This window comes from Trichechus manatus, unplaced genomic scaffold (genome assembly GCF_000243295.1).
Source record: "Trichechus manatus latirostris isolate Lorelei unplaced genomic scaffold, TriManLat1.0 scaffold00202, whole genome shotgun sequence".
NCBI classification, from domain to species: Eukaryota; Metazoa; Chordata; class Mammalia; order Sirenia; family Trichechidae; genus Trichechus; species Trichechus manatus.
In genome coordinates, this window is record NW_004444138.1 from 2,685,693 (window position 1) to 2,700,320 (window position 14,628).

The 14,628-nt window shown below is 45.2% G+C and overlaps 1 protein-coding gene across 1 annotated transcript in view; it reads right to left on the minus strand.

The window, feature by feature from the left end:
- Positions 1-2,311: 2,311 nt before the first annotated feature.
- Positions 2,312-14,628, minus strand: part of DSCAM (DS cell adhesion molecule) — a 987,413-nt gene continuing 975,096 nt past the window's right edge. The window contains exon 32 of the mRNA XM_012558972.1: positions 2,312-2,790. Within this exon, the coding sequence (XP_012414426.1) occupies positions 2,438-2,790 (353 nt within the window). The 3' untranslated portion in view covers positions 2,312-2,437. The remainder of the gene's footprint in view (positions 2,791-14,628) is intronic.

Genomic DNA, 14,628 nt, shown 5'->3' on the forward strand with positions numbered 1-14,628 from the left:
TGAAGCTAAGTAGGCCAACGGGCTTGCCTCAAAAATAAATTGAAGGAAGGAAGGAAGGGAAGAAAAGAGAAAGGGAGAGAGGGAGGAAGGGAGGGGAGGAGGGAGGGAGAAATGAAGGAAGGAAGGAAAGAAGGAAGGGGAGGGAATGAGGAAGGAAGGGGGAATGAAGTGGAGGAAGGGAGGTAAGTAGAAAGGAAGAAGGAAAGGAAGAAAGGGGGGAGGGAGGAGTGATGAGGGAAGGAAGAAGGAAGGAATGAAGGAGGTAGGGAGAGAGAGGAGGGAGGATAGAAATTTCTGAACCTGTACTCAGACGGTAATAACTGGCTTGTTAGCGCCTATGTTGGTGGCTTGAATGGGAGTCTACAGAGAATATTAAGGGAGAGGAAGGTACTTGTTTAGTTTGTTACCTGAGAGACTGAGCACCATGGCCATTTGATCAAGTCCTCTGGTGAAAACCAAACCTTTGACCTGGAGATCAGGTTAGCCTTCCCTTTTAGGGAAGTGAGGCTGGAATGGGGAAGATTACACCCTCTCCTGAAAGCACAGGATGTAAGGGTCTCAGAACAAAGTATACAGTTCTTACTATTTATGAGTAAGGTCTCTGATAGCATGAGTCAGCTGGTAAATGATTCAAACTGAGAGGAAGGAAAATAAAACTTAGCTTTCAGAGGAACATCACTTAGCATTGACTAGTTTTCCCCGGGGGCAGAGGAGTGGATTGGAGGCCACGTGCACTAAGATGGTCTGCTGGAAATTTGCATTCCTGTCCTACTGGAGACGGCAAGCCAAGCAAAAAAAGAAGAAAAAACAACCCCAACCCCCCCTCCCCTTCCCAAACAAACCGGGCCCAAAAAAGGGAAAACAAAAAAAACACTGGCCAACCTCCCCCGGGGTGGGCCAAAAAAGAAAAAATGGAAGCCAAGCAAGGGAAAAGGAATGAAACGGGGCCCCCACAAAAAATGTGTTGGAATCCTAACCCCGGTACGTGCAGATGTAATCCTATTTGGATTTATTATGCTAATGATTTATTATGCTAATGAGGTCCAATCAGTGTAGGGTGTGTGCTAAACCTAAGCACTACTGCATGGTACAAGAAGCAGCAAAGACACAGAGACAAGCAAGCAGACACACGGGGAAGACAGACACGATCTGAAGCCAACAGAGTCTACAAGGCCAGGATCTCCAAGGATCGCTGGCCACTAGAATCTGAAATAGACAAGAAAGGACTCCTCCCTACAGTCAGTGCCCTGAATTTGGACTTTTAGCTTCCTGAGTTGTGGGAAAATAAACTTCTGTTCTTTAAAACCACCCACTTGGGTGTTCCTGTTACAGCAGCACTAGGACACTAAGACCACAGGCACACTTTTCTGTTGCAACTATCAGCTATTGTGGCATGGAGGCAGCCACAGACAATCTGTAAATGGTAGGATCTAATAAAACTTTATTTACAAAAACAGAAGTGGGCTGGATTTGGCCTAGAGGGGCATAGTTTTCAGACCCCTGGTCTAGCTAGAGGGTCCCATGTCAAGGAGGGAGGGGGAGAAGGAATAAAACCTTGCAAGAGAGATGTAGACCACTTGGGCCAAGCCCTCATTTGATTGAGACCAGCCCCTACTTTGTCCATCTCCAGCCTGAGAGCAAGGGCTGCATCTTCTGTGCCCTGCCCAGCACTATGGGCAGAGTTCATGGTGTCAGAATCTTCTCTGCTTCATTAAGTTGGGTTCTGGGTTGAGTCCTGGTGCTTGTCAACCCAAGTCTCAGTACTGAGGAGAACCAAACAATCAATAGGAGACAAGAGAAGCAGACATCCGAAATAAAGGCAGACAACCTTTTCTTTTTTATTTCGCTTAGACAAAATGCAAAGAGTGTCTCATGAAATTAAAAAATGAACAAAAAAGAAAATCAAATGGATTTCCCCCACCCCTTCACTGACAGCACTCATCCTAATTAACGACAAAAAGAAGATCAATCAAGGACCCAGCTTCTAATGGGAAAGAAACATGTGCAAAAATGAATAAAGTTTTCCCCTTTCCCCCAAATCAATGTTCCTTTTAAATTCACAAATAGGGTAATTTTTTTTTTCCTGTTTTCTTTCTTTAATCCTGTGTGATAGAACTTCCAGTCAGAAGGTTTAATTCGTTCCCCATGCACTTTGTAGAAAATCAGTAAAAATGCAGTAGCTGTGAAGGTCATAAAACTGGACTTCTTTCCCAAAAAATCAGACGCCCAGGCAGATGGAGCTCACACTCAGACAGAAAAAAAGCAGGAGAGTCTTTGCACTGTCTGTGGTTTCAGTATTTCCTCTTTTTTTTTTTTTTTTTAATATATTTTGGCAATTTTCTTTAATTATAAATATTGGAATTCAGTAAAAAAAAAGGTAGCTTTGATTGGGTTTTTTTAAATTGTATTTACAACCACGGTCCAGTCATGCTGTTTGTTATACCAGGGTGTACGATTTTGCGTAGGGATTGTTTCCTTTTAAATGGCCCCGAGAGTCGAGCAGTGATTCTTGGGAGCTGCTCATTTTAGCTGCCTGTCCCAGCTCTGCCCCTTCTCGCTGAGGTAATGTGGCCACAGCCCCCGGCTGCCACGACTGTCCTTCTCTCGTGGACGAGGTGGAGGAGGAGGCCTCCATGGGGATTGGCTCGAGGACTGTGGGGCGCTTCAGGGTCCGACTTTTCTGAGGTTCCAAGCATGCTTGCCCTAAACTCAGGTCTCTGCTGGTGCCTGGACCTCCTCGGTTTAACAAAAAGTCCATTCTAAGGTATGGAGGCAAGTGTATGAGGTCACCTGGAAACAAAAAGAGAGCAGTTAGTTCCATTTTTTATTTGGTAACCATTGGCTGGAAATCTCTGGGTGGTGCATATGGCAAAGTACTTGATTACTAGCTGAAAGGCTGGTGGTTTGAACCCACCTAAAGGCACCTCAGAAGACAGACCTAGCGATCTGCTTCTGAAAGGCTACGGCCCTGAAAACTCTATGGAGCACAGCTCTACTCTGCCCACGTGGGGTCGCCTTAAGTCAGAATCGACTCCATGGCAACTAACGACCACAACTAACAACTACCATTTGCTGAGTGCCCCTGTGTGCACGGGGTAAACCTTTCAAGGTTTTGAGGTAGAAATATCACTGCACATTGACACATTTTCAAGACACCTTGCCAGAGCTCAGAGTACTTGGATGGTACAGTTAACGAGCTCAGTCGAGTCTACCCATAGAAATAACTTGGAAGAAAGGCTTGGTGATCTACTTCTGTCTAATCAGCTATTGAAAACTCTATGGAGCACAGTTCTTCTCTGACACACTTGGAGTTGCCATGAGTTGGAATCGACTTGACAGCAATTTTTTTTTTTTTTTTTAAATCAGAGCTCATTACAAAGGCAGGTGGAATCATTCTCACATCTTTCCATCGGGCGGAGAAAGAGCTGGCCTCTCTACCTTACCTAGGATCTTAAATGTCATCCTTCACCCAAGAAATAGAGGTAACAAGATCTGTTGATACCATAACGAAAAGAAAAATATACATCAGAGGTGGCAATGTACTCTGAAACTGGGTGGATGGTGGAACTGTCCACTATGAAAGGATATCTAGGAGAAAAATCTTATTTGGTGGACAAGTTGATGGGTTCAATTTTAGACATGCTAAGTTTGATATGGTTGAGGAGCACTCGAGAGGAAATATCTATCGGGCATTTTATCTTAATAATGTATCTAGAGGTATAGCTCATTCCCCCTTTTAATCTAAAATAACTAACAATTCCTATTTCTTTTGCTTCACAATATTCACTGCTTTCCTTATTTTCTTATAAGCCTCACAGCTGTCAATCATGCCTTCCTCAGACAGCATCTTTGGACCTTTGGACTCTGAAGGTGCAGGGAAGGGGTATCACCGGACCACTTATGCCAAGCAAGGGCTGCTTTAGTTTAGCTGAAGTGATAACAAAAAAAATGGAAGCAATGTGTGTTTAGACAATGATTTAAACTCCCAGCACCTTAGAAAATGCCTTCAAATTTACCACCGAAAGGGAATAACCCATAAAATAGAAGGAAAGAACTACTCGATGGTCTAGAACAATTAAAAAAACAAAACAAAAAACAGGCACTGAAAATGCATTTTATACAATTTAAGTGAGTATAAGAATTTTCAAAATGCTATTACTTTTCTTAAGATTTATTCCCAGGATAAGAGGAACAATGACCTTATTCTCTGGAAATTTACCAAGTGATTTTCATGTCCTTGCATTATGTTGTCATGCCACTTGTAATTCATGACACAAAAATCCATTTAGCATTTTCTCATTTGCCTTTTTCGGATGTCTTTATCCTATTAAGTGATGGTGAGTAATCATATGATTTCATTAAGCACTGTAGCATTTATTTTATGAGAATGGCCCCAGAAACACTTTGGGTTTGGCTCACTGAAATCAAAGGTACTCTAATTCAATGTTGGCTTTCTACAGCGAACTGGACCAAGAGAAAGGCCAGTAATAAATACTTCGAAAACAAATTTTCATAACACTCTTACAGAAAGAGATGACGTTATTTGGCATTCTTCTGAAAAAGGGTTTTTGTAATTTGATGCATCTGGGCTTTGGCTGAGAGACAATGACGGCATGAGGTCCACCATTATAGACTCTAACATTGAAGGTACAGGTACACCTAGCCATATGTGTTAGCTTTGTCCTGAAAAATGAAAGTATTTAATCTTTGAAAGTGAAACTCCTTTCCCTAATGCTTTTTATGATGGCATTGAACATTATTTATCTTCATTTATGGTAGTGGGTGTATTCTTTAACTGTTTTGATCAGGGGGTTAACTATCTGCAAACAAACATCATGAAAGCATCAGCAGAGCCTCATTAGAAAAAACTGGAAAATTCTTTTGCAAAGTGAAGAACGCATTGTATGTGAACCAACACACTGTAGTTGGCCAATTGTAATTTGTGGATTTTTATGTATCCTATTTCCTAAAACTGAGTATTGTCCTTACTCCTGAGTCCCCAATAAATAAATTATCTTATATTTGCTCTTTTAATGATTGCCATGATTAATATTTTATTCAAACATTGGAAAAAAATGTGAAAGACATTTACCTCCAGGGTTATTTAAAAATGTAGGTCAAGAAAGCCTCATGTTGTTGATGAGACACAGCTAAATCTTGAGCACTTGACATCTTTGCAATGTGCTGTAACAGATTTGGCGATAAGTCTCCATGGATGAACAGGGCTTGTTAAACCCTTAAAAAACAGTAGCATTCTGGTCCCAATTGGACTGCAGAATGGTCAGGCCTTAGATTGGTCTGAACAAACCTATTTGAAATCAGGAGACAAAGCCCATGATAGTTGCACCCTGCCTGCAGATGTTCCCACTTCAGACTTAGTGATCAAAAGATTTGGGGTAGCTGAGAAAGACTGGTGAGAAATAGAAATCTTCAATAATGGGGATAGCTTGGCGTCACATCTTTATATACAGAGACTACTTGTATTTGCTTATTGCTAGTCAGCCAAGGGATAAGATCTCTGAATGATTGCTGAGCGATCCAGGCGAAGCTTTATTAAGCTGGGCAATGCTCTAATTAGCTCCTTTCAACAGTGTGTGTTTTCTAATTAGCACTCATGGTAACCCTTTCATCTGTGTGAATGCAGCAAATGAGTGTGCTCTTAATAATTCATGAACTTAAAAACAAGAAAGCACCAGGGTAATCGGTGGACTTTGTTTATTTATGACGTTTTATGTTGGTTAAAATCTCAGCCCATATGCTAGTCCAAACACCAGTCTGCAACTGGATACTTGGACTGCCCATCCATTTACTATGCTCTTCAGGCAGTTATAGATACCAAGACAACTCACGTTCTTATTACTGAAGAGAATGAGTGAGACGAAAAAATGTGACAATCTGGATATCAGCACACTTGCTTTTCTTACCCTCCACCCCACCTGCCCTCCATCTGCCCGTTTCACATGAGATAAACAAAGCATTGATGCTAATGATGAAGATTAAGAGCAGAGATCTGGAATGACATTGTCTGCATTTAGTCTGACTCACTCGCAATATAAATCTGGACTCAATTTCCTCATCCATAAAATGGAAATAAATCCAGAACCTACCAAGAGGGCTGGATTCCCTGGGTGATGCAAATGCCTAATGCACTCAGCTGCTAACTGAAAGACTGGAGGTTCTATTCCACCCAGAGGTGCCTCTGAAAAGAGGACTGTGATCTACTTCTGAAAAATCAGCCACTGAAAACTCTGTGGAGCACATTTCTACTTTGACACCCAAGAGGTCACCATGAGGGTCAGAGAAAACTCCTGAAAGCAAGACAGCGACCTTTTTTTTCCATAGAGGGCTGTGGTAATGATTAAGTTAGATAACGCATGTGAAGGTTTTACTCTGTTGAAACTCTCCCTCTCCTTTCTCAGGGGGTCCGAAGCCATGCGCTGGAGGTCAGCCAGGGGAATGAGTCAGGAACTCTTCTCCATACCTAAGTTTCTGTCCTTTGTTGACTGTAATGGGCTTGGGGATTTCTCCCATGGAGACATTTCTATTGAGGGGCAATGGTTTCTGCCTCCACCAACTGGGCGTCCAGCTGCTGTCGAGTCAACTCTGACTCATGGTGACTCCATGTGTGTCAGAGCAGAATTGTGCTCCACAGGGTTTTCAATGGCTGGTTTTTCAGAAGTACATCACCAGGCCTTTCTTCTGAACCAAGAGAAAAGGAGGGGCATTCTCATTAATTATCAATGACAGCAGCCAACACTAGCTGCGACTTACAGTGTCCCTACCCTGTGCTCTGTGCTCACAGCAGCCCCTCTGAAGGCTCAGCTGGGGATCTCCTGAGTCCTTACTTCTCTACTGAATTCAAGCTAGAGGAATTTTCCCTAGCTCCCCTGCTCCATGGGGAGCAGGCACCTGGCCAACTGACCACCAGAGAAACCCTCAGGGTTAGGCTGGAATTGCTCACCGGGATCTGGACTCATGGCTTTGCTGGATGCTCCCCTGGGCTAGAACCCTCTTTGAACACACATGATTCCACAGGGCCCCTCACTGTCCAACCCTCTCCGCTGACTAACCTCTGCCTCTGACACCATTAGATGCTCCACGGAGCAATGCATCCTGTAACTATCAGCTGGGACCCGCTTGAGTATCTCATGCTTTTGAAATTAGCAGTGACCCAGGAAAAATTCAAGGATTCATTTGGCTTTGAACACCAGAGTCATCATGTTGGGCACTGCCCCTATGGGTGCCCACAACAGGCAACAACCCTTGGCACCCTTGTGTGTAAATCCATCATTGCCACACACACCAGCATAGCCCAAGGCCCCTTCTTACTCCTCTGCTCGCAGTAAACCAGTAACTGTGGAGTGCACTTATCATCTTGGTAAGTTTCTATCCTCTATTACCTCACTTCCTCCGCTTTGCTTCCCTCTGACTTCCCTCTCTCCCTCCCTTCCTCTCCTCATCCCCAGTCACTTTTTGTTTCCTTTGCCCTGAAACTTTTATCCACAAAATAAAAGGCACGGAGACGGAATAAAACTGTGGCCTAGAGAGTGCAGTAGGACGGGGGCGAGGAGATAGCTGAGCACAAGACAGGGACCAGGGCACAGTAGTCAAGACGTGTGTGTATGTGTGTGTATGTGCATGAGAGAGACAGTGTGTGTGTGAGAGAGGCAGAGAGAGTGAGAGTGTGTGAAGGAGTGTGTGCCTGTGTGAGAGAATGAGAGTGTGTGTGTGAGAGAGACTGTGTGTCTGTGTGAGAGCATGTGAGAGAGAGAGAGGAGAAAGAGTAAGAGAGAGTGTGCCTGTAGGAGAGAGAATGAGAGAGCCTGTGTGTGTGAGAGACAGAGAGAGTGAGAGTGTGTGAAAGAGTGTGTGCCTGTGTGAGAGAATGAGAGTGTGTGTGTGAGAGTGTGTGTAAGTGAGAGAGAGAGTGAGAGTGTGAGAGACAGAGAGCTTGTGAGACAGAGAGGAGAAAGAGTAAGAGAGTGTGTGCCTACTGGAGAGAATGAGAGTGTGTGTGAGAGAGAATGTGTGTGAGAATGTGTGTGTGAGAGAGAGAGAGACAGACAGCATGTGTGTAAAAGAGAGCGAGCGTGGAGCAGACAAGGGAGCCAGCGGAGGGAGGAAACCCAGAGGGGCAAGCAGCAGGCCAGCAGGAGAAGGGGAGGTGTGTAGGAGAGAGAGACAGAGGCTGGCAGGAGGACCTGAAAGCTGTTCCAGAACGGATGGATCTCCACACACAACACTCGCTTCCTCATCTTCCTTTTGCCCTGCTGACCCGGTACTCCTCTCAGCTGCCGACTTATCTCCACTTAGTGTTTCCTTCCCACACCTCGCACGAACGCAACACTGGGACAGAGGCCTGGCGCGGTCCAGTCTGGGGCCTTTCAGACAAGATCTACCCACTGATTGTGGTGGATTTTAATTGAGCATTTGCTCACTGGCACAGTCACCCTACTGTGCCCTGCTCCTGAGGCCGATGCCCCTTGTGTCCAAGGTGGGGAGTGAGGGTGAGTGTATAAAGGAGGCTGAGATGCAGAAACTGAGTTCAGGGACTGAGACGCTGGGACCCGGGTGGGTGACCCTGCGGTGGGTGGATGGGGGGAGGGGAGGGCTGAGAGAAAGAATCAGAGTGATGGGAACACACACACTTACATACACACTCACACACATTTACATGCTCTCACACACTCAACACACACACACACACTCGAATACATACACAAACTTAAAACACACACACAATTTACACATTCATGCACACATTCACCCCACATACACACACATTAGCGCACACACACATACTTAGACACGCATTCACACACAAACACATAAAACACACACACAATTCACACACTCATGCACACATTCACCCCCACATACACACACATTCATATACTCAGACACACATTCACTCACACACACACACACACACACACTGAAATAGGGAGACACAGAACCACTGACAGGTACAAGTTAGAGACAAAGAACCACTGGCAGAGAGAAGCAGATAGCAAGGGGGGAAATGTTAACTGAGTCACATGGGAAAATGCCAAAGAGACGTGGAGAGTGTGAGGAAGGCAGAGAGGTGGCACAATAGAATACAATTTCTATTACGGATGGCAAACCGTCTTTTTCAAGCTTTAAAACCTGCATGACAAACAATGACGGCCCACCCCTCATTGGGGCATTGGAGCCATCAGAAGGTTTCTTGTCTTTGCCTCATTCAGCTCATACAGCTGACCAGCTCACAAGCTCCACCATCCTCACCTGCCCGCTGCACCCAGCCGGGCTGTGTGAATTTCTGCCTTCCAGGGGCGTAGGATGACGTAGCCGTAATTTCATGGTTATGCCTATTATCTGACATAACGCTTCATTTCGCATCCTCCTCTCACTGCCCTCTGGGTCCCTCGTTGCCACTGTTGTCTCCAAAAGTCCAGGTTAAAGAAGTCAGCACTGATTTCTCTGTCTCCAACCACATCTACCACTAAGTGTCATTAATCCCCGCTGCCTCCGGCCTGATCCAGGAGACAGTCCTCTCGAAGCTCAACGTTCGTCAGCAGATGTGTGCCCAAAGCTTGTCATCCTCCACCAAGGTCAGGTTCCAACCGTGGTTAGTCTGACTGGGTGAGGACTGCTGTGTTACACCTGAACTCCGGAAGACCCCTGCTTCCTACCAGGAAAGCGAACCTTCCTGGCCTTTCTCAATATATTCCAACTCATACACACAAAGTCTGAGAACCCATTTCAGCTTTGGAAGAAGGATGGTAAAATTGATACCGAAACAGAACAAGAATGAATCAATTCACAATCTATAATGGATGTGCATCCCGTTAATCTCTCCTCAAACAGTGGCCCCTGCCGTGTGCCATCTACCACACAGGGGAAAAAAAGAACGCACAGAGTCTAGACCAGTGGTTCTCAACCTAGTATTATTCTTCCCCCGGGGGACTGTGGCAATGTCTGGAGACATTTTGGTTGTCATAACCGGGAGGGAGGCTACTGGCATCCAGGGAAGAGAGGCCAAGGACACTGCTCATCACCCTACAGTGCACAGGACAGTCCCCCCCACAAGGAATTATCCTGTCCCAAATGTTAATGGTGCTGTTTTAGAGAGACCCTGGTTTAGATGACCAAAGATCATAATTCCAAGTGGATAATTATCGCACTTTAATTTTACCTGAAAAACTTTGAATTCAATCAAAGTCAAGAATCATATTCCTTAGCCTCAGCATATGAGTCTATCAAGAGTTATGGCTTCAGTTGTTAACAGGAGAAAACCAGAAATAGGTCCTATGGGATAGTGGTCAGAAGGCAACAGCCCAAAGACTTTCCAATTTGGGCTGAGATGGGAGCTTAGTACATTGGAAAGAGCACTGGTTAGAGAGTCCAAAGTCTTCTGTGGCAGGCCTGCCTCTACCTCTAAATAGTTCTGTGACCCCCTCCAGAATTAGTGTGCTCGTCTTTAACATGAAAACAAACAAACACAAACTTGTTGCCCGTGAGTCGATTCTGACTCATGGCGACTCCATGTGTTATAGAGCAGAACTGTTCCATAGAGTTTTTTTGGCCGTAATCTTTTCAGAAAGAGATTGCCAGGCATTTCTTCTGCGGTACCACCGGGTGGGTTCAAAACCCTAACCTTTAGGTTAGTAGTCGAGCACAAGCCGTTTGCGCCCCTGTGGAGCTTTAAGTGAAAAGCCTGCAATGATTTCTAAGGGTACCTTTAAGTTTAACAGATTCTTATACTCTAAGGTGTATCAGCTATGATAGCTGCTTATACACATTTGTATTGGGGATTTGGGGTTAAGAAGGGGACAAACTAATGCCTTTCTGGTGGCCGTGTGTTGGAATCGACTTGACAACAACTAAACAATGACAACAACAACAAAATTCCTAGGCACATTGCAATAACTTTCATCCTCCTACAATGCAACTTCATTAGCCAGAAACTGAACACATGCATATACTTTTACAACAAATTCACGAGTAATGAAAGTGAATCACAGTCCCTAGGGGCTTAAATTCTTTCTGAGGACACATAAAAAGGGACTTTCATCAATTTCAAATAAGGTTTGATATCTGTGCTTGGATGGAGCTGCATATTGCTGCAAAAAGAATAAGCAAAGGATGCAGACCTTGAGTTCTAGCTCTTTCAGTGAAACCACAGGGGTCAGACTGGCAATGACACTACAGTGTCCAAGAGCCAGGTAGATACCAAAGGGGAGAGTGTGGACTGCCAATTCCAGGCTGAGATGGGATCTAACACTTTTCTGGTTTAATATTCATGTTGCTGCAAGGTAATGAAAACCTGTAAACGAACCTCTCCTGGTAAGTGAATCTTCACTCCCAAACAGCAACCAGGAAAAACCCTGAATAAATAATGTGCAATTGATATAAGAGGCTCATGTCCACGAATTCTATTACCATACCTGGCTCTTGCTTAGGACGTTTCATGCATTTTTAAGAGCCCATCGATAGTGATCCTCCTACTCTCGAGTGAACTTTAAAACCTACACTGAGGTACTGAGTCAAGCTCTGACTTTGTGGCTGTTCATGAGTCTTCTGCGATAAAGTAACTCTGAAGAAAAGTCAAGAATGGAAAATCTCCCCCACATTTAGGCAGCTCAGAATCTGCAGGCAGGGACTCTGGAGCACTCTGGGAGGGATCCAAGAGGCTCAAAGATGGATCCAGCTGCCATGTGAGGATCCACATAGGGGGGTACCACCTAAGGAGGAAGGTTGGCTGGGGGTATACCTGCTGTGCCATGAGGTCGGCAGGCCCATCTCAACAACCCTGTGCATCTTGAATCATGCCAAAGAAGGAGCTGAGTCAACTTGGATTGGAGAATTCCAAGGAGAGGAAACATGTATTTGTGGAGTTGCAAGAGACCAGAATAGGTTCCTGAGTGGGTTTGCGATCAGCTGCTAACCTAAAAGTTGTCAGTTTGAACACACTCAGTGGCACCATGTAAGAAAAGCCTGCCATATCTGCTTCCGTAAAATTACAGCCAAGAAAACCCTACGGAGCAGTTCTAGTCTGTAACACATGGGGTCCCGATGAGTTGGAATTGACTCAGTGACATGACAACAAGAGGCAGCCTGTGGAGGGTTGGAGCCTGGAGATCAGGGTCACGGTTGGTGAGGAAGACAAGGCCTGATTTCTCAGCGCCTTGTAGGACCAACACGGGGTCCCATTGAAAGATGGTCTTTGCTGTCTTCTTACCTTTCTGCATATTCTCAGGACTTTCATATTGCTTCTGGCTGTAATGATGTCTAACTGGGCTGTGTATGGGGTGTGTGTGGGTGGGGGGATACAGAGATGCTGTATTCCATAAGCAAGAGTCAGTACCCTGGATTTTGTCTTGTTTCTTGAATCCCTTCAAGACTCACCTATCCTGTGTCTTCAGGATTCTTTGTCTGCTCTCTTTGATACTATGTGATATTCTGATAAACTAATGAGACTGTAGGAAGTGTTGGTTCAATATTGTAACACTTATATCATGGTTGGAGCCCTGGCGGCACAGTGGTTAAGAGTTTGGCTGCTAATCAAAAGATCAGCAGTTTGAATCTACCAGCCACTCCTTGGAAACCCTATGGGGCAGTTCTACTCTGTTCTGTAGGGTTGCCATGAGTCAGAGTCGATTTGATGGCAATGGTATATCATGGCTGGTAAAGTAGAGGGTCAATGAAAATGAGGGAAACCCTCGATGAGATGGATTTGCATAACAGCCACAACAATGGACCCACACACACCAACGATCATAAAGACGGTACAGGACCAGGCAACATTTCATTCTGTTATACACAAGGTCACCATGAGTTGGAGCCAACTTGCCGGCAACTAACAACCACCACACGTCTATCTTAAAGTACCTGGTGCAGTATCTTTTCACATAGCAGATATTCAAAAAAAAGGTGTTAAATTAATGCAAATAATATGTTTGTATTTTAACAGTCTTTCTGAAGATGCAGTGAACTTTCAGTCACTGTGGTGATCCTTTATGCTTTTCATTAGCTGCAGTGGCATCTAGGACGTTTCCCGGTCCCCCCGTAGGACACAGGTGGCCCGTTGCTTCTACACACAGCCTATATGGGGGCAGGCCTCCTCCTCGCCTTTCACCACCTGTGGGATTGGGGCAGCCTAGGACTTCTCAACAATTAGTAATAAATCCCAATAAGCCAACAAAGAAAAATGGTGGGTCATCTAAGGGGTCCTGAAATCAGAGAAAAGACAGAACAACACATGCTTGGGGACTAGAGGAGACAGACAACAGCTGGAACAACAGCAACGCGGTAGAGCAGTCTGAGTACTTGAAGAAGTTTACGTGTGCACAGGCACCTGGCCTCGTGTGCAGGAAGTGCCTCCTGGAACCACAGGCGGGAGGCGCAGGTGGGAGGAGGTGGCTGCCAGAGGTCCTGTGGAAATGTGTGCTCAACTTTTCTTTCGGGCAAATGGGCTTCGAGTTTCAAGCTTGGGGCCACTGAGAACAAGCACAGCATCACTTAGCAGATCCGAGGGACATCTACTGAGAACGGATGGAAGTTACAGGAAAGTCTTTAAGAAGATGAAATTGCAATTGGCATCAGTGAGATTCGGGTATAAAACTGAGGGAGCCTGGAGGAGCATATCCAAATATTTAGGTCTATACAGAGTGGGTATAAACAGCAACGACTGCAGGTTTTATTGAATGGCCCCAGGGCCCTTTTTTAAATTCTGTGGGAGTATTTGAAAGTTTGTATGTGCATGGCAAGGAACATTGGTGGCACAATGGTTAAGCACTTGGCTGCTAACTGAAAGGGAGGTGGTTCAAACTCACCTATTGGCTCCATGGGAGAAAAGACCTGGAACTCTGCTCCTGTAAAGATTACAGCCTCGGAAACCCTATGGGGCAGTTCTGCTCTGTCATACCGGGTTACTCTGAGTCAGAATCGACTCAATGGCACACAACAACAACCATATATCCATGGCAGATCAGAGGAACTCTCAGTGGTGTAGTGAACGCCAAACTCATTCTCGCCTCAAGGCCTTGTTGTTTGCTCTTCCCTCTGCCTGGACCACTGTCCCCTTAGCATGTTTGTTGGGCTCTCTCTGTCACATCGCTTACATCTCGACCGACATCTCACTTCTTCTGAGATGCCTTTCTGGACTATCATCTCTCAAATAGCCCTCGCACCCTCTACCACTTTCGCTTAATGGACCTCTCTTTGCACACGTACCATGATCTAAAACTGTTTTTTTGCTTACTTGATTATTGTCTGCCCCCCTTCCAAGAGGGTAAGCTTCTTGAAGGTGGGGATTTTTGTGGGTGTTGTATCCCCACTGTATCTCTAGATCTTAAAACAGAGCCAGTTATTTAGTCGGCACTCAGTAAATACATAATGGAGGAAGAAGGGGACGCAGGGAGGGAAGAAGCAGGGCCAGCTCTAGGAGGGTGGAGCCCAGAGCAACTCAGTGTGTGTGCAAGCATGCATGTGGGCATGCATGTATATGTGTACGAGCATGTGTGTGCGTGTACACACGTGTGATTGTGTATATGTGTGCTAGCATGTGTATGTGTGCAAGCATGTATATGCATGTGTGTATGTGTGCGAGCATGTGTGCATGTGTATGTGTGCTAGCATGTGTAT